This window comes from Brachycentrus maculatus, unplaced genomic scaffold (assembly GCF_059751285.1).
Source record: "Brachycentrus maculatus isolate JH-2025_06_01 unplaced genomic scaffold, ASM5975128v1 h1tg000459l, whole genome shotgun sequence".
Taxonomy (NCBI): domain Eukaryota; kingdom Metazoa; phylum Arthropoda; class Insecta; order Trichoptera; family Brachycentridae; genus Brachycentrus; species Brachycentrus maculatus.
In genome coordinates this window covers 1,058,402-1,079,315 of record NW_028281206.1, presented here as the reverse complement: position 1 = coordinate 1,079,315, position 20,914 = coordinate 1,058,402, and the positions used below count along the sequence as shown (strand labels likewise).

The window sequence follows — 20,914 nt, the reverse complement described above, 5'->3', positions numbered from 1 at the left end:
GTCAATGTAACAGACATCGGACTGTCAGATCACAAACTAGTACATGGCGAAATCAATATCGGCAAACCCACCCCTATCTACAGATCCTTCACATCACGGTCGTGGAGGAAACTAGATATTAATAAATTTAAGACCGATATCTCGAACTCCTTAATTGGTCTGGATACTGATCGTAGTTCCAAGAATGTCGACCAGCTGGCTGATTTGTACAATGGTGTACTTTTCAGCTTGATAGACAAACATGCGCCTTTAACCACGAAAACCGTTCGTAAAAGGAAATCAGATGCATGGTTTGACGAGGAATGTCGACATGGAAAACAAAAACTACGGCGTTTTGAGCGTAAATATAGAAAGACGCTATTAGTTTCAGATCGCTTAAAGTGGCTCGAAGCACAAACCACTAATAGATTTTTGATTCAATCAAAACAATCTGCATATTGGTGTTCGAGAATTAGAGAACATAAGTCGTCTCCGAAACTCCTGTGGCAAAGTCTGCAATCTGTCCGCGGAGATTGTGAACTTAAAATCAACACACAAGCCACTGCTTCCGAATTCGCTATTTTTTTCAAAAATAAAATCGAAAATATTCGGAAAGCAACATCATTGGTTAAAAATCCAACAATTTCCTGTAATGCCTTGCAGTATCTGAAATTTTTCGAGTCCACAAATATAAGTGAGGTAACAAAACTTATTAATGCTTTGCCCAATAAACAGTGTTTACTGGACCCACTACCGACATGGCTTTTGAAAGAATGTGTTAACGAGATTGCTCCATTTATAAGAGATCTTATAAACATGTCTCTGGAGAAAAGCATTGTTCCAAGGGCCATGAAAAAGGCAAACGTTACACCACTAATAAAAATTTCTCAGATGGACTCCGAGGACCTTTCAAGCTACCGCCCAATTTCCAACCTTCCTGTCATATCAAAAATAATAGAGAAAATTGTTGCCCATAGACTGACAACGTATGTTGAAAATAGCAAGTTGTTTTCAGAGAGGCAATCGGCATACAGGCGATACCACTCTACAGAGACAGGCGTAGTGAGAGTACTGTCTGATATAATAACTGCTGTGGATGCTGGTGACCTTGTTTTGGTTTCCTTTTTGGATATGAGTGCTGCTTTCGACACGGTTGATCACAATATTCTGCTGGAACGCTTAAGGAAGACATACGGCATCTGTGATAAAGCACTTGCATGGTTTTGCTCATACCTTCGAGAACGTGAATATTCAGTCATTTTTCAAAAAGTTAAATCCCCTTATCATTCCGTCTCTACTGGTGTACCCCAGGGATCAGTCCTAGGTCCTCTTCTATACCTTCTATATACGAAAGACATAGAAAATATTATAAAGTCACACGGATTGTGGTCTCACTGCTATGCGGATGACACTCAAATTTATTTTTATTGTAGGCCGGAGGAAAAATATAAACTTGTTGACTCTATTAATAAGTGCATTGAGAGAATAGGAGAATGGATGGCTGAAAACAGATTGACGTTAAACCCGTCCAAAACGGAACATCTCTGGATAGCCACACCTAAACGACAGAATTTGATTGATAACACGACACCACTCAATCCAAAGAGTACAACTACACCGGCCGTCAAACTGCTCGGCGTGTTCTTAGATTCTGATCTCTCCCTTGAGACTCAAATAAGCAAAACAACAAGTACATGTTTTTATCAGCTAAGGCAAATTAAAAGCATTCGCAAGAATCTGCCAGTTGATGCTGCCCGTCAATTAATAAATGCATTTGTAATATCGAGAGTAGATTATTGTAACGGTATATACACGGGTCTACCAAACAATAAAATGACTCGACTGCAATCAGTGTTAAACGCAGCAGCGAGACTAATTTTTGGAATTTCTAAATTCAGTCACATCACCACACTACTTCACAAACTCCACTGGTTACGCTTTCCCGAAAGGGTTGAGTATAAACTCTGCCTACTCATGTATAAATCAATACACAATATGGCTCCAGAGTATCTTAAGGAGCTGTGTATTCCAGATGAATTGGTTGATAGACGTCTCACACTTCGATCAGCTACAACATCTGCAATGGGCAAAGTAATCTTACCAGCTCGCAACCAACGCACTAAATTTGGCGAGCGTGCCTTTGCTGTTGCAGGACCGACGGCGTGGAATGCTCTTCCACCAATGGTTAGAAATAGTGAGAGTGAGATGATCTTTAGAAAAAGACTAAAGACACATTTGTTTGCTAAATCATTTCCACCATAATATTTTCCCCAATTCATTCACCGTGAAGCGCCCTTGAGGTATTTTTTTACGAAAATGGCGCTATATAAGTTATCCAAATTTATTATTATTATTATGCCTGTAGGAAGAGCTACCGCTATGTTGAACAATATCTCATTGGATATTGATCTGTTTCATGTGTCTGAAGGAGTTTTCCGAAGCGGGATTCTTCTACACCTTTAGCAATAGTTCTTGCATATATTTTATTTTAATGTATACGATTTAATTTTTTTATAGTTTGAAATGTATATATTAATAGAAATAAATAAATTGAAATTGAACAGTTGAAATATTCTTTAAAATGAATAAATCTGTATGCAATTCTAGTACACCTATATTATAATCTAAACCGTTATTCAATTACGGGTACATTTATACTTTTCCCCATTTCCAGGCTATAATGTGCTATACTCCCAAATTCCTGTGGGACTGCTTCGAGGGCGGGCTGATGAGGACCATCGTCATGGGACTCAACATGGGGCTCTGCGAGGAAAAGGAAAAGGAGGAGAAAAAGTCGGTTCTGATCGACTATCTGCTGCGACATGTGCGAGTAAGTGTCCGACAATGTCATCCTTCTATGTGTAAAAAAACATAAATAGCTACTATATTTTTTTCCCTAATATAAATCGATGGTTTTATTTTTATTCACAAAAATATTTGGTGCCCAAAAAGGGGCTCGATTTTGCATTCGATCTTTTTGAAGGTTAAATGGCAGAGACATGTACGAATAAGTATCCGACAATGTCATCCTTGTATATTTAAAAAAGATATAAAGCCACTATCAGTTTTTCCAATATTTTCAATTGTTTTTTCTTTTGTTTACAAATACATTTGGTGCCCAAAAAGGGGCTCGATTTTGCATTCGATCTTTTTGAAGGTTAAATGGCGGAGACATGTCTGAGTAAGTATTTGACAATGTCATCCTTGTATATTTAAAACAGAAATAAAGCCACTAAGTATCAGTTTTTTTTCCAATATTATCAATTGTTTTTTCTTTTATTTACAAATATATGCTCAAAAAATGGTGCTCAAAAAAGGGCTCGATTTTGCATTCGATCTTTTTGAATGTTAAATGCCGGATACACGTCCGAGTAAGTACCCGACAATGTCATCCTTGTATATATAAACAAATAAGGCTACTGCACATTTTAATATGTATATTTTTTTCATATATCGAAATTGTTTACTTTATTATAAATATATTTGGTGCCCAAAAAGGGGCTCGATTTTGCATTCGATCTTTTTGAAGGTTAAATGGTCATGTCCGAGTAAGTACCCGACAATGTCTTCTTGTGAATTTATATTTATATTTTATTATTTTACTCTATTTTTTCCTTATACGTACAATGTAAATTTTTACTTTTATTTACAAAAATATTTAGTGCCAAAAAGGGGCAAGATTTTGCATTCGATCTTTTTGAAGGTTAAATGGCCGAGTCATGTCCGAGTAAGTTTTATCAAGACATTATCAAACTGACTTAAATATTTACAACATTTTGAGTGTGTCCAAATACTTGTTCACAAAATCTGGATTATCTCCAATTACAGGAGTTATTTTCATATTATTTTTTGACATCTCATCAAAGATGAAGAAGAATATGGAAGTCTGGGCATTTACGGGGCTGACGATCGTCATAGGCTGGTTTAAGTGATCACTTTACACACGTGTAACATTCACCAATTCTACTCATTATTGACAACCACACTACTCAAATTCTTGGAAGTTCTATATATATATGAACCAATTTAGAAACCTTGTTCTTGAATCACTAGAACTTCACTAGAGGCATCTATTGGTGAGATTTTGGACACACTCAAAATGTTGTAAATAAAATATCTGGTCAAATTATAAGCTTAATAATAAAAATGAAAATGGTATTTTCTGGCGTTTCTCATGTGTGTGATTATAATCCAGGATTCGGACCTCACATACTAATATAAGAGTTTCTGCTTAGTAAAAAGCTTCTTTACATCTCACCAATAGATGCCTCTAGTGAAGTTCTAGTGCTTCAAGAACAAGGTTTCTAAATTGGTTCATATATATATAGAACTTCCAAGAATTTGAGCAGTGTGGTTGTCAATAACGGGTAGAATTGGTGAATGTTACACGTGTGTAAAGTGATAACTTAAACCAGCCTATGACGGTCGTCAGCCCCGTAAATGCCCAGACTTCCATATTCTTCTTCATCTTTGATGAGATGTCAAAAAATAATATGACTTAAATATTTGTGAAATGTCATTATATACTAACAATACTCGCTATAATCTTCCCACAATATCCCTCACTCAGCCTAACATTAATTTCGAATATCTTAATTTTGTACTACATCGATTTTAACTTTTTCGATATTCGTCCAATACTCGCTGTATTTAATATAGAGTACCTACCCATCTGGTCAAATCGATATTTCTAAATAAATGCACATTTCAGCGCTCTTATCCGTTTGATTTTGCCAAGCTATGACCCTGGTTCGCCTCACCGCCTTTTGAGCAAGTCAAGAAAGTGAAATGCGACAATAAAAACCATAATAAACCGAGTACGTTATGGTTCATTGCTTGGAAATGCCGACACTTTTTTGGTCGACTTTCGATGTTTTTTGTTCGGCCGGGCGACGGACCGTGTCGGCGGTAGAGACGCTGTCGCCTTTTTTCGTCGACGAATTTTTGCCTCGATTCTTTACGGAATCGAAAATCGAACGCTTTTGTTTAGAATTCGGTATTTTCGAATGTGGCAACCCAGAAGTTTTGGAGGGAAAATCTCGTTATGTCTTTATTTTTGACAGTTGATTATTTTTACCGCCTCCGTAGTGTAATGGTCAGCGTGTTTAGCTGCCGTGCTGGAGGTCCCAGGTTCGATTCCCAGGGGGGTGAAAATAAATATTAGCGATTTTACACTGTAATATTTATTTAATATTACCCTGGACTGGTTCCTGAAGCGTAAGAGTGATCACCTTGCCTTCATGTAAGCAATGATCAAGATGACACTGCGTCAATTCGATGCAGTGCCCTATGCACCATTGGGTGCGGATAAGGGTTATAAGTAAGAATTTTGTAATCAATATTTTTTTATCGAGTATTTTCTAATATGGCAACCCACAAAATTGACCGGGAAAATGTTTCGTATTCGAGAGTACATTTCCGTTTTTTTTCTCAATTTAAAATGGCGGAAAATAAGAACAAAAACGAAGAAATAAAAACCTTGTACAATATTTCTAATTGTTACAACTTCACAGTATGTATAATTGAGTGTAGAAATAATGTCACTTTAAATTACTGTGACCGTTTTTTTTTATTTTTTATTATGATTTCAATCACGCTCCAGTGATTGGTGCAATGACCATTGGTACAGATTTTTTTGTGTCGGTCAATTTCGTACCAGCGTCGGCCAAAGTCTACGAAGTGTGGACACGTTTTTTACGCCAAGCCGATTGCTATGGAATGTTGCATTATTTGGTGCAATGTTTCTTGTTTATTCGTTTAATAAGAAAATGACATTTCCTTAGTCTTTTCATTATTTCTTGTAGTCATTTCATCCTTTCCTGTAGTCATTTCATTCTTTTCTGCAGTCATTTATTCATTCCCGTAGTCATTTAATTATTTCCGAGGCCATTTCATTATATCTTTTCTGTAGTAATTTCATGCTCACTATTATTATTATTACTATTGTTATTTTATTCTTTCCCATATCCATTTCATTCCATTCCTTAGTCATTTCATTATTTCTCGAAGCCATTTAATTCAATCCCTTATGCTTTTCATTCTTTCTTTCAGTCATTTCATTCTTTCTCTTGGTCATTTCATTCTTTCCTGTAGTCATTTCATTCAATCCCTTAGGCATTTCATTCTTTCTTTCAGTCATTTCATTTTTTCTTTCAGTCATTTCATTCTTTCTTTCAGTCATTTCATTCTTTCTTTCAGTCATTTCATTCTTTCTCTTAGTCATTTCATTCGTTCCTGAAGTTATTTCATTCTTTACTGTAGTCATTTCATTCTTTCCTGTAGTCATTTCATTCTTTCCTGTAGTCATTTCATTCTTTCCTGTAGTCATTTCATTGTTTTCATTGCCATTTAATTATTTCCCATAGTCATTTCTTTATTTTCCATAGTCATTTCATTCTTTCAATATTTCATCCAGCCATTTTATTCGTTCCAGTAGTTATTCAAATATTTCTCATAGTCAAAACATTATTTCCCTTCTTCATTTCATTATTATCTTTAATTATTATTATTTCCTGTATTCATTTCATTCACGTAGCCTTTTAGTTTTTCCCGCTAATTGTAGGAAAGGTCATGGTATATACCCTTTCCCCTCTTTGAATCCCAATTTATAAGGTTATATATCGACGTGCCCTACGTAAAGTGCTACATTTACTACATTTTTGTCAATTTGGTGTATGTTATCAACTGACCGTTATCTTCAAATATAAACAAAAAAATATATATATAAAATGAATTACGCCTAGTTTTCAGGCGTATAAGACGCTATCTACATCTAATTTTCGACATGAACTGAACTCCTAAAACGCTAAGTACTTAAATTTGACAAAGCATAATGTTTTAAGACGATTTAATACACTATTTTATCGTGTTTTTGAATGAATAATACAAGTTTACAAATAATACAAATTTCAGATAAAACTGTTAGTTAATAAAATTAATATGTTAAAAAAATCTTCTAAGCTCACTCCTGTAAAGTAACAGATTTGCAGATATAGTATTTTACTTAGGGGCCGTCGGTATAATACAATGACTCAGATTTTTTGTCATATTCGCACTCTTTCCATTCCCAAGGCTGCTTTAACCAAATTTCATTAGATTTCAACCTATTTTACTGGCACTATTGACATTGTGGTTTTTACAGCCACCCTTTCAATCTCCCATGTCATCTGACCTCCACGCTATTCTGATTTTCTTTATATAATTAATTTGGCTGTGGTATCCCAAGGCTGTTTGGTATTGCGCTAGATCAAATTTTTATTACAATATAACATTTGTTCACGTATCACACAGAGGGCCTTGTACTTCCAGTAGCGCAGACATTCTATTATCACTTTGAGGAAATGATTTCCCCTAATCGTTGTTAAAGATAATGATTTTTCTTTCGTTCAATGCCATCGTTGATTGAATATTTAGTGATTAAGGCCCAGTTATCAAAAGCCCGCAACTTCATTTTCTTTAAACCCAGGTAACATTTTACGTTGAATGTTTTTTTTAAACACCATTTTGTAATCAAAAAATTAGATTTTCTTCAAAAGAAATATATCGCTCACTCCTTTCAAGAACGTCATAAATCGAAAATCGTCAATTTTCAGTTGTGCATATTTTCGGAATGCCCAGAAAATATACTATATCCCAGCAAAAGAGGCATATTTTTAAGTTAATATTTACCCGCTACAGGGTAGAAAGTGTTGTTTTTGCATTTTGAAGAAAAGGTATTGTTTAATTATTTTTTTAAATAAACTAAATATTTTTCAAATGGAGAAAAAACCTTCAGGTTTTACCTAAAAAGATCTGTTACACAGTTAAAAGTTCAGTAAGTGGCTTGATATTTATTTTTAATACATTGTATTATATTTTTAAACGTTAAAAACGTTCTCCTGAAAAATCAAGTATTTTGATTTATGACGTTCTTGAAAGGAGTGAGCGATATGTTTTTGAAAAGAAAAGAGTTTTTGAAAGGTACGGAATTAGAAAAAATATGATTTTTTTTCTCTCTATAAATCATGGGTGTACTGCCAAAAATTTTCAACTAGAAAATATGCAATTTTGACTTGATGATGCATATTAACGTTCTATAAACTGGTAAAATACACTAAGTAGTTTGAAATGTCATATTTATATGTGGTTTTAAAAGTAAATTCAACTTTGAGTTTAATAGCGGGTATTTTATTCAGGCTAGAAGTTTGAAATAACAGGGACTGTTAGAACAGGAATTTTAGAGTAAACGATTTTGTACCCACGATATATTTTATTTAAATTTTAAAAAAAAGGGCGTTCAGCGATGTTTGGCCCCTAGCGCAGCTAAAATAAATAATTAAAAAAAATTCTTGATTCTTAATAGATTCTTTTAAATCTTTTTCAGTGTCATAAACTGTACGCGTTCCGCTACTGGGCCTGTGAGCTTCTCTGCCTGATCAACATCATCGTCCAGCTGTGGATGATGGACTCGTTCTTCAACGGGGAGTTCATGTCCTACGGCCTCCGTGTCATGCACCTGACGGAGGAGCCGCAGGAAGAACGCATCGACCCGATGATCTACATCTTCCCCCGCGTGACAAAGTGCATCTTCCACAAGTACGGTGCGTCCGGATCGATACAAAAGCACGACAGCCTGTGCATTCTGCCTCTGAACATAGTCAACGAGAAGACCTACATCTTCCTATGGTTCTGGTACATCATCCTCGCCGTAGTCCTCTGCCTGCTGATCGTGTATCGCTGCGTCATCATCTTCCTTCCCGAGGTACGGCCACGCTTGCTGCACGCCCGCAACAAGCTCATCACGCGCCAAATGGCGGAGACCATCTCCAAGAAGACCGACGTCGGCGATTGGTGGATCCTCTATATGCTCGGCAGGAACATGGACCACATGATCTACACGGAGGTCATCTCGGAGCTGTCCAAGAAGCTGGATAAGGAGAACCTTCCGATACGGGAATGAGATAAGGCGGACCGCCACAAAGAGCGGTTCTAATAGTGACAGACTGATGTAGTGATTAGTTTAGCTATGCAGTAATACCTCGCCTAACGTCACCCCTATTTACGCTATTTTAACCATTTAATACATTTCAGACGGGCGGTTTTTACGCCTGCAGACCGCTGGCGACGGGATTTAATAATTGTGTACATATAGTTTAGACCTTAACAAAGAGATTGGTACATAATATTCACACAAAAACATTGGATAATTCCTTCTTTTCTGCCTTTGAAATCAAGCTGGTACTGATACTTATTCATTTCGCTGCATTTCATTACCTTCTTCTTTCTTTTCCTGTCTCCAAATCCAAATTGTTCAAAGGACTATAAACTTGATTGTAGCGATTGGCAATCGGTTTTGAACATAACAAAAAAGCAGAAGAAAAAAACATTCTTTTACTTTTGATTCATATACCCTATGTTTGTATGATATATTATTTTTTTATATATAGGAATTATACAGCTTACACATAAAAAAAATTTAATACCGTACTAATGAGCTACTTTGCTCTGACAGTGGATAAATTGCTCCAAATTTTTTTTCTTCTATTTTGTCCTGCTGGTAATTACCTCAAATTTGAGAGATTACAAAAATATTATCAGGTAACACCAATCTTGCTTGGATAATTCCTAACTAAACATTGGATAATTCTTTCTTTTCTGCTATAAAATGAGACCGGCGCAGAAGGTAAAAATACCCTTCCCGTCCTTAAGCATCTATCCACTGAACGGGTAGAAATACCTTTCCCGTGCCAAGTGTGTTAATATATGTACTACAAAACTGTTCTGTGGTTTTAAATGCATTAATTTTTTTCATATAAAATCGAACGCTTGCGATGATCGAATGCCGCGTACAAAAATGGCAGATATTCGTGCAAAAGATTGTGTCATTTCGCTGTACCGTTGTCATTTATATGTATACATATCGCAGTCGTACAGGAGAAAGTGACTAACTAACAAAACGTAAAATGTTCAGGAGAGCCATTCAAGTCACTTTTGCTTAGCAAGGAAATAAACATCAAAGCAGTTAGTCATTTTTAACGAGTCAATAATATTATACATTCAAGTTTAAAATCCTTTGGGATTTTTTTCAGGGTAATATTAAGCTAGTAAGATATCAAACATTCAATGATCTCGTTTTTGTAAAAAATGCAGTTGGTCACTTTGTCCTGTATGACTACGATATATGGAAAATAGACCTAATTCATTTAGCGCGTCATTTTGGTGGCACGGATAACCCGGACTATGTGGGGTATTACTGTATTTGAATCACACTGTGTTTTCTTTTTTTTAAAGTAATTATAACATGAGATAATGTGATTCATTTGAGGTATTTTGCACAACTTAGTGATAATCTATACTTGAATTTTTATAAGCATTTTGTATTTGAATATTGATCATTGTTCTCGAGACCTTTTGAATACCTTTTTTTCGGATTAGATGATGCGTAAAATAATAACAGACTCTCAACTTTGACTGAAAATGGCGACATGTGTATTCCACTCACTGTGGAGATTACACAAGTGTATAAAGTGATCACCTAAGCCAGGCAAATGCCATGTCATGCAAGTTTCAAGATCTCCACCATCTTCTTTCATATTCAATTCAATTTTTTTCAATTCAATTCAATTTATTCAATAATTAATATATACATTACAAACAAACATTTAAGGCGTATACATTAAAAAAACTTAAATGTGTAGAAGAATCTCGCTTCGGAAAACTCCTTCGGACACATGGAACAGATCAATATCCAATGTGATATTGTTCAACATAGCGGTAGCTCTTCCTACAGGCATAACCATCGGCAGGTTGGTCCTGTGTATAGGAATGTGAAACAATCTATGCCGACGCTGTCTTAGGTAACTATCGGGAACATACAGACCAATGCTCCGGATAATTTCAGGATTATCGATCATACCGCGCAACAATGGATAAAAATGCGTAATCAAATACACATTCCTTCTAGTCTCTAAACTATTGCAGCCAAGCATACCCTGGAGAAACTGGGTCGGGTAGAGCCAAGGATAATAGCCAATAGATAATATTAAAACGATAGATATTTTATCTTAACACATTGTTGTCAGGCGGTTTTGTTCATCAACCCTGACCCTACTTATTATTACAGTAATTGATTCGGCAGTCACTTTGTGGTAAAATCTATCCATTTTTAATTTTAGTTTTACGTAATACATAACACTATTTTTTAAAATCTTAAAATGTCCGCCTCCGTAGTGTAATGGTCAGCACGCTCGGCTACCGTTCTGGACGTCCCGGGTTCGATTCCCAAAGGGGTAAAATAAACATAAGTGATTTTTTAACTGTAATATTTATTCAATATTATTACCCTGGACTGGAACCTGAAGCGCAGGGCTGATCACCTTTCATGTGTAAACGATCAAGATAACATTGCGTTTGAATGATGCAGTGTCCTTTGCACGATGCCCTTTGCACCATGGGGTGAGGATAAGGGTTTGAATGAATGTAGTTGGAAATAGGAACAGAGGGAGATCAAGGAAAACTTAGCGTGTTCAAATGTATGACATGTGCGTTTATATGACGCAGTGCCCTACGCATCATTGGGGTGCGGATAAGGGTTTTATTATTATTAAAATGATAAAAAAAAATATTTAAAATAATTTTTTCAGACGCCGGAATTTTCTAGAGTTTTCTGAAAAGTCGGTTATTATTTTACGATCTTTGAAACGTTTGGTAATTTGACGTCATATCAGACTATTAGATATTAAAATAATTAATCTCTATCTTGACAATAAATAAAAATGAAATAATCGTTATCGTAAGATGGTGAATGAATGAATGAATGAATTCAATAAGGACTGGAGCACAAATCTTGATGCTACTTCTCTAAAATTATATTATATAATAATAACCATATCCGCTCCCTAGGTGGAGCATATGGAGTCCACAAACTGTCTCCAGGCTCTTCCGCCGGCTGCCAGCTCCCTTGCATCCTCCCAAGTCAGATCCGCGTCGCGGAGTTCTGACGAGAACTGCCGACGAATTGTCAGCAGCGGTCGTCCTGGGCGGCGCGAACCTGATGCCTTGTAAAAGAGGCAAGCTTGATTAAGGCTCTCGGGAGGCATGCGGAGTACATGGCCAAGCCAACTGAATCGCCTTTTCTTGACGACAGTCGTGACCAAGATTTGCTGAATTAATTGCAAAATTATATTAGAATTAATTATTTTTTTAAGGTTAATTAATAATTTATTGTTGTATTTAATCGACTTTCATCAGCAGTCTTTTTCTTCTTCCTTTGATCGCTTCAAGAAAGGACTGGAGTACATTTGGTGCAACAATGACGTAGTTAATTTAAAAAAAAAAACAAGTTAAATATCGCTCACTCCTTTCAAGAACGTCATAAATCAAAAATCATCAACTCTCAGTTATGCATGTTTTCGGAATGCCTAGAAAGTATACTATATCCCACCAAAAGAGGCACATTTTTTACTTAATATTTACACGCTACAGGGCAGAAAATGTTGTTTTTGCATTTTGAATAAAAAGGTATTGTTTATTTTTTCTTTTTTTAAATATACTCAATATTTTTCAAATGGATAAAAAACCTTCAGGTTTTACCTAAAAAGATCTGTTGCACAGTAAAAAGTTCAATAAGTGGCTTGATATTTATTTTTGATGTGTTGTGTTATATTTTTAAACTTTAAAAACGTTCTACTGAAAAATCAAGTTTTTTGATTTAGGACGTTCTTGAAAGGAGTGAGCGATATGTCAAAATGTGCAGGAAGACTATTTACATGGGGAGAAACATGGAAAGAATTGATTTTGTGGTGAAATGCTGCGAGATGGCGCGAGTGTCATTGTAGAATTAAGCAAAATGGCGATTTCTGTTGCTACGTCTGAATGGCATCTAACTAACTAACTAACCATCACGCCGCTTCTCCGCAGGGGTAGGCAGAGAGAATCGAACGCCACACCACTCTCTCTTTGCAAACATTCTTTGCCTCTTCTACATTCATGCATCTCCTCATACATACCCGACGATTATTACGACTCCTGACCCGGCCGCTTTCAAGAATTTGACATACCTGATTGTGCCAAGTTTTCCTCGGTCGTCCTCTGCTTCTTTTTCCAACTACATTCGCTCCATAAATTTGTTTAACCGTTCTTTCTTCACTCATACGCTCCACATGTCCAAACCATCTCAACACACCTTTCTTAATTTTTTCGATAATGCTTTTCTCAGCCTTACATTCTTTCCTTATTTCATCATTCGAACATCTATCAAACATCGTTTTGCCACACATTCGTCTGAGGGATCGCATTTCCACTGCATTCAGTCTGCTTTCATCCTTCTTTTGCCAACTCCATGCTTCGCTTCCATACATAAGGGTTGGAACCAGAACTCCATTGTGTACTGCCAGTTTAGCTTCCGCTGATAGATTTTTATTTGCTAAAACTGATTTTAGTGCACCATTCACTCTCCTTTCTATGTCTTTATGGCAACTCCTGTAATATTTCTACAAGTGTCTTAGTGTAACTACGCCATTGTTGCATCAAATCAGTGAACTGAAGGATTTCATTTATTGATTCGGCAGTCACTTTGTGGCACATCTATCCATTTTTAATTAAAGTTTTACTTGGTGATTACCACTCCTTATCAAAATCTATTGTGACACGTGTTTCCATGCATTACGTATAATTTTTAAACAAATACAGTGTTTAAAAATGATGCGGAAAGCATAGAAACACGCATCACAATAGATTTGAAGAAGTAGTGGTATTTACCAAGTAAATCTTAGATTAAAAATATATTTGAAGGGATACGGATGATGTATGTTAAAAACTTAGGGTGAAGGATCAAGAGAATAATGCGTCTTTACGATGCAGTGCCCTATGCACCATTATGTGCAAATAAGGGTTCAAAGAAGTGATATTAAAACCTTGGTTGCGGTGAAGTTTGTTAAAGAAGTGAAATTTGAGGTGGTGATATTAAATTTCACCAAAAGAATGATGACAGAGAATGATAGATATTTTTGTATCATAGTGACACCTATCAGCAAATATATTTATCGTATGGTCATACGTTGTCACATCACATCAATACAAATACACAACTTAGCCTTTTAAAATGAGTTTTTTTTGTATATAAAATTGAAGTTACAAGTTATTTTGTTCTGGTTGATAATATCCTTCTAGTGCCATCTGTGGGCAAAATCTTAAAATAATTCTCTGACCCATATTTTGTGTGACGGGGTGACCTGAAGAAGACTTGTGATTGCCACATGCTCCATCTAGGGAGTGAACATGGGAAAAGAAGATGAAAGAGATTAGTGATAAATTAATCATGTTTATTTTGACCAACACGGGGATCGAACCCGGGAGCTCCAGCACGGTAGCCAAACGACGAAAGATTAGAATCTCAATATTTTGCACTTTTTTGTGACCTTTTTTTATATGTATATTTGTGACCCTTTGCCAACACCGAGGGATGACTGTTTTTATAGAATTTGATAAAAATGAAATGTATGTGATAAATGTATCTGTCAATTCTAATGAAAATAGAATTTTACAATCAATTTTAGAGGTTCTACTGTTTAAATTAAGTGTTAAAAATAACAGAATAAAAAAAAAAACTTAATAGTTAATTTTTGTCCTTTTATAAAATCAATTTTAAAAGTATAAATTTTTTGTAATTTTTTCGTGTCATAAATCATTTTTGAGAGTTTAATATAATAAATAATTTTCGAGAGTATTACATTTTAATTTTTTTTACTGTCAAAAATTGTTTTTAGATTTACGAATCTCAAAAGTTAGTAGAAGCTATCGCTCACTCCTTTCAACAACGTCATATATCAAAAATGGCAATTTTCAGTTGTGCATGTTTTCGGAATGCCCAGAAAATGTACTATATCCCAGCAAAAGCGGCATATTTTTAACTTAATATTTACCCGCTACAGGACAGAATGTCTTGTTTTTGCATTATGAAGAAAAGGTAGTTTATTATTTTTTTAAATATACCAAATATTTTTCAAATGGAGAAAAAACTTTCAGGTTATAACCTTAAAAGATCTGTTGCACAGTAAAAAGTTCAATAAGTGTCTTGATATTTATTTTTAATACATTTTATTATATTTTTAAACTTTAAAAACGATCTCCTGAAAAATCTATTTTTTTGATACATGACATTGTTGAAAGGAGTGAGCGATATGTGTTTTTAAATATGTATTTAAAAACACATATCTCATTTCAAATTTATATATAAAAACATATGTTTTTAAATATAATTTTATATACATATATACTCAGTGCATTTATTATTTTCAAAATAGAAACTAATCGATTATGTTATTATAAGCTATTGATAAGATTTTTTTTTTTTTAGAATATTAAGGTGCATGCAATTTTTAAAATAGCCAATTTGTAATTAGCGAACGTGATTCTCAGGGAGTAAAATTTACAATAATTTAGACATGTGTCTATTAAAATCATGTTCAATACTTGGGTAAATCAAAGTGATATGTGGTTCCTTTTTTAGTTGTCTTTTTTTAATTTTCTTTTTAGGTGTCGGGTTGTGGTCCCGTGGTTAGTGTCGCAGACTCTTAAGTCAGAGTTTCTCGGTTCGAACCCACTCTACCACAATTTGATACCTATTTCTAATAATGAGCCGCTTAGGCTCACAGAAATAGTATGAAATTGAAATATTTGTGTAAATAATAAAAAAACAAATATTACAAAAAAAATTGATACAGATTTGTTAAAGTGAAAAGTAATTTCCAATTTACTTTAAAATAATATGAAACGTTACTATAAAGCTAATAGGAGATTTTCTGGCTAAATTCGCATGACAAAATCCAATTTCATTATTAAAATTTGACCTTGTCTAATTGACTCCAATTCTCAGTTGTTCTTAAGGGGGTACTCGCAATCACTTTGCGATCGGCAGCGCTAGAAGCCATTTGTCGTCTCTGCGCATGATTTAATTTTTTATTTATTTATTTAAATTTGACTTATTTTAAGAATACGTATTGGAAAAATATTTTTATCATTCTATTTTAACTCCTTACCTTTCATCTCTTCTCTTTTCAAATTTATATATGTTTTTTCAATACAAAAGCGGTATTTTAAGCAAAACAATTCAATTATGTCAAATGTTACCTGGGTTTAAAGAAAAGTATGTTGCGATTTATAGAATACGGAGAAATATAATTTTGTAATTAATCATTCAACATTTAAAAAAATGTAAAATAAGGAGCATTCTGATAAATAGAAATTTTCTTTTTTCTTTAATTTTTCTCAAAACACAAAGTAATTTGAACGATTCCCTAATCCGAAATACCCACAGCATGATTTACGTTCGGATTAGCAAACTAGCACTGTAATTAGAATCACCCATATTGAATTATCAAATTTATTGAATTCACCCATATTGAATTATCAAAAGGGCATTATCAAACGAATGACATTCGTTTGATAATGCCCTAACAAGGCGAAACAATTGTCACAATATAATTTTTTATGTGTTTTTGTTAATAAAATACAACTTAGTAGACTCAAAAAATCTGTGTTTGATTTAAAATTAATACATAAATTAAAATGGAGTTCTATAAATTAAACGCCAAATCAATAAATAAAAAAATAAAAAAAACCCATATTGAATGCTGGAAAAATCTGCTCATTCTGTGTTTGTTTTTATAACTTTTTAAAAATTATGATATTATGTAAAATGTGAACACTAATATACAAAACCTTCTCTGGATACATTGACTGATGAAATGTGTATTCTATATTTTTCATCGCAACTAAAAATTGTAATTCATAAGCTATAATAAAACAAGACAAGTTATTTTATATAGTTATAGATGTGCCTACCCACTATGGAAATTTATCTGTCTATTTATGAAAATTTATCCATGGAAATTTATCTGTCTTTTTATAGACATTTATCCATGGAAAATTATCTGTCTATTTATAAAAATTTATCTGTGGAAATCATTCAATATTAATGTGCTAAAAAATTAGAATTAAGTTTTGTACTGACATTTCTCGGTGGAATGGCATTTTATATAATAAAATAACTAGATATTTGGTTTTCTCCACATTTGTTTTGTTTAAATGGTGACTGGGTTTCAACCAGGCTGGTGATGTCGGTAACGACGAAACCCAGTCACTGGTCAAATAAGATAAATGTGGAAAAAAAGTATGTAGTTAGTTTATTACATATAATGTGCTAAAATGAATTTTTATATAAATACATACATTATGATGAATTTGCTGTTTTAATTTGAATCTGTGGTTAACATAAAAAAATGAAGTAAACTTTTTCAAAACTAAATAACTTCACAATTAAATATATTTTAACTTATAAAAATGATCATATTTATAATAATTTCAGCATTAAAGATTTGGAAGTATGGCTGATAATTCATGCCATCATGCATGTGGCGGTAGGCAGAGAGAATAGAACGCCACACTAATCTTTCTTTACAAACAATCTTCCCTTTTTTTACATTTCGCTCACTCTTTTCAAGAACGTCATAAATAAAAAAACTTGATTTTTCAGGAGAACGTTTTTAAAGTTTAAAAATATAACACAATGTATTAAAAATAAATATCAAGCCACTTATTGATCTTTTTACTGTGCAACACATCTTTTTAGGTAAAACCTGAAGGTTATTTCTCCATTTGAAAAATATTTAATATATTTAAAAAAATAACTAAACAATACCTTTTCTTCAAAATGCTAACAAAACATTTTTTGCCCTGTAGCGGGTAAATATTAAGTTAAAAATATGACTCTTTTGCTGGGATATAGTACATTTTCTGGGCATTCTGAAAGCATGCACAACTGAATATTGACGATTTTTGATTTATGACGTTCTTGAAAGGAGTGAGCGATTTATGCATCTCCTCATGGCTGGTCAAGTGATCGCTTTACACACGTGTAACATTCACCTTTCCACCTATAAACTGATGCCTTTTGACTTATTAATGCACAATATTTAGGGAGAACATTCCTTATAATGTACTGATTTATAATCCCTTTACATTTTTATAAGACAAACATTTTTTATGACGTTTACATAAGTTTATAAACAACCATTTTTACAATTTTTATACATGTGTACAATTATTTTTATGTTCAAATGTACTTTTTCTATGTCTCATATATATGTGTGTCGCCTACTTTAAAAATCTGCCAAATCCATGTAAGTCGATTTTACAAAAAAATGCAAAATTCTCCGGGTAACATCTATGTTTAAAAGATTTGACTATCTTTAGATAAAATATTATGAAGTAGAGAATTTTTCCATTTTTTTAGAAAATCAATCAGTATTTAAAAATAAAACGCGAGACAAACCGATAATGACGTCATCTTAATTTTTGACCTATCCCCGCTCTCTGATTGGGCAATATGGGTCAGAAGGCAAGTTCCATGAATATAGCGGAAATTTTAAATACAACACTGTTTTTAAGTATTTTTTTTATCAGGGTTTTAAAGTATATAAATATATTGGCATTCCGAATATTTATTTTAAAATCTTATAAAATTGGATCTGGTGGATTTCGAAAGTAGGTGACACATATCGCTCACTCCTTTCAGCAACATCATGTATCAAAAAACTTGATTTTTCAGGAGATGGTTTTTAAAGTTTAATAAATTAATAAAATGTATTAATTGAACTTTTTACGGTGCTGGTCTTTTTAGGTAAAACCTGTATGTTTTTTCTCCATTTGAAAAATATTTAGTATATTTAAAAAATAATTAAACAAAACCTATTTTTCAAAATAAAAAATAACACTTTCTGCCCTGTAGCAGGTAAATATTGAGTTAAAAACATGCCGCTTTTGCTGGGATATAGTACATTTTCTAGGCATTCCGAAAACATGCACAACTGGAAATTGGCAATTTTTGATATATGACATTGTTGAAAGGAGTGAGCGATATATATAATATGTATTACTATAGAGATATTGGCTGATTTATGTTAGTGTGTCCAAAAAATACTGTAAAAATAGATTGGGTCAACATCAAGGATGAAAATAGACTGAATGCAGTCGGAATGCGATCACCCAGATGAGTGTGCGGCAAAACGATGTATGATAGATGTTTAAATGGTCAAATAAGAAAGTAATGCAAGGCCGAGATGAGTATTACATGAAATTAAGAAAGGCGTGTTTAGAAGATTTGGATATGTGGAACGGATGAGTGAGGATAGGACGGTGAAACAGGCACATGAGGCAAGTGTAGTTGGAAATTTATTTATTTATTCCATATCACCATGGACTGGTACCTGAAGCGGAGGGCTGATCACCTTTCCTTCATGTGTAAACGATCAAGATAACACTGCGTTTGTATGATGCAGTGCCCTTTGCACCATTGGGGTGCGGAAAAGGGTTTGAATGAATGTAGTTGGAAATAGAAACAGAGGGAGATTAAGGAAAACTTAGCATGTTCAAATACTTTGAATACTTGGGTCAGGAGTCAGAATAATTGGCGGGTGTGTTTGAAGGGATGCATTAATGTGGAAGAATGTTTGCGAAGACAGAATGGTGTAGCATTCTATCCTCTCTGCCTACCTCTATGGAATCAGCGTGATGGGTAGTTAGCTAGATGTTTAAAATGTTCCTTCTTTTTCTTTGTGTAACTATAGACCGTGAATCTCGAAATGAAAACGAAAACAAAATGTTTTTTTTTCTCAAAGTCTTTGATTCAGCATAGCCCGTTTTGTATGGTTATGTTTTATTTTTTTACAATGATGGTAATATTATATTATGCATTTTTTTTTTTTCAATGTATGCATGCTTTTTAAAAAAATATACTTAGGTATTATTATTGACCATGTGGAAATCTCATCACATTTTTTTAAGGTTATCATTCCATTTTTATTATGAAAAATAAATAATGTTTTGAATTTTTTGTGTTTTATTTGAGTACTGAAATCGATTCCAATTTTTTTATATTCGCCTTGTACAGGTATTCAATGACAAATATTTGCCATTAACCCTTCTTTGCCATAAATAAAGAAAGGGGATGATGGTCACTTCCGTCAGAAATGAGGACAACGATGCCAAGAAGATTCAACAGATTACAGCTTATGACAGTCAAACAATTATATGCTAAAATAATCCTCACATCGCTCACTCCTTTCAACAACGTCACATATCAAAAATTGTCAATTTCCAGTTGTGCATGTTTTCGGAATGCCCAGAAAATGTACTATATCTCAGCAAAAGCGGCATATTTTAAACTTAATATTTACCCGCTATATGGCAAAAAGTGTTGTTTTCGCATTTTGAACAAAAGGGATTTTTTTATTAATTTTTTTAAATAAACTTAATATTTTTCAAATGGATTTTATTTTATTTTTAAAATTACCTAACGTCCAAGTGACTTTGAAATCTAGCCACGGCTTATGCAACACCGTTTATCATGTCCCTACTCAGGCTTCAACTTTATAAGTTTCATAGTCTATGCCTACTTGTGAGTGGATTTACTCTTTATGTTTAATGTTACTAAAATTTCATGTAATTCATGAGTGAAAATTCTAGGCAAAAACACTCGCTTTTTCAAATGGAGAAAAAATATTCAGGTTTTACCTAAAAAGATCTGTTGCACTTTAAAAAGTTCAATAAGTGGCTTGATATTTATTTTTAATAAATTTTATTATATTCTTAAACTTTAAAAATGATCTCCTGAAAAATCAAGTTATTTTGTTGTTGATATATGACGTTAAAAGGGATGAGCGACATGTGCATTTAAGAATTACTCTCTTATAACACAAAAAGCACCTCCTACCAAAGCACACAATTCACAATTAACACATTGTTGTCAGGCGGTTTGTTCATCAACCCCGACCTTAATTATACTCGGACAGTCTGCCGCCCGACCCTCAGTATACTAATCACAAGTAACCACAAACCCAATTCCCATCTGTACAATGTTGTTTTGGCATCGCTCGCGCTCTACCAAAAGTAAGCAAAA

General features: G+C 33.8%; 2 protein-coding genes across 3 annotated transcripts in view; one reads left to right on the top strand and one right to left on the bottom strand.

Moving 5' to 3' along the window:
- ogre (optic ganglion reduced) overlaps window positions 1-19,838 on the top strand; it is a 54,164-nt gene extending 34,326 nt beyond the window's left edge. The window contains exons 4-6 of one of the 2 annotated variants that reach the window (XM_088271773.1): window positions 2,654-2,809; window positions 8,342-8,719; window positions 11,860-19,838. In XM_088271773.1, coding sequence (XP_088127899.1) covers window positions 2,654-2,809; window positions 8,342-8,719; window positions 11,860-12,021 — 696 coding nt within the window. In that variant the 3' untranslated portion in view covers window positions 12,022-19,838. Of the gene's footprint in view, window positions 1-2,653; window positions 2,810-8,341; window positions 11,090-11,859 lie in introns of those variants that run through there. The other variant, XM_088271772.1, reaches the window with a different exon arrangement.
- Uck (Uridine-cytidine kinase) overlaps window positions 10,655-20,914 on the bottom strand; it is a 332,661-nt gene continuing 322,401 nt past the window's right edge. Inside the window, exon 5 of the mRNA XM_088271777.1 lies at window positions 10,655-10,794. Coding sequence (XP_088127903.1) covers window positions 10,699-10,794 — 96 coding nt within the window. The 3' untranslated portion in view covers window positions 10,655-10,698. The remainder of the gene's footprint in view (window positions 10,795-20,914) is intronic.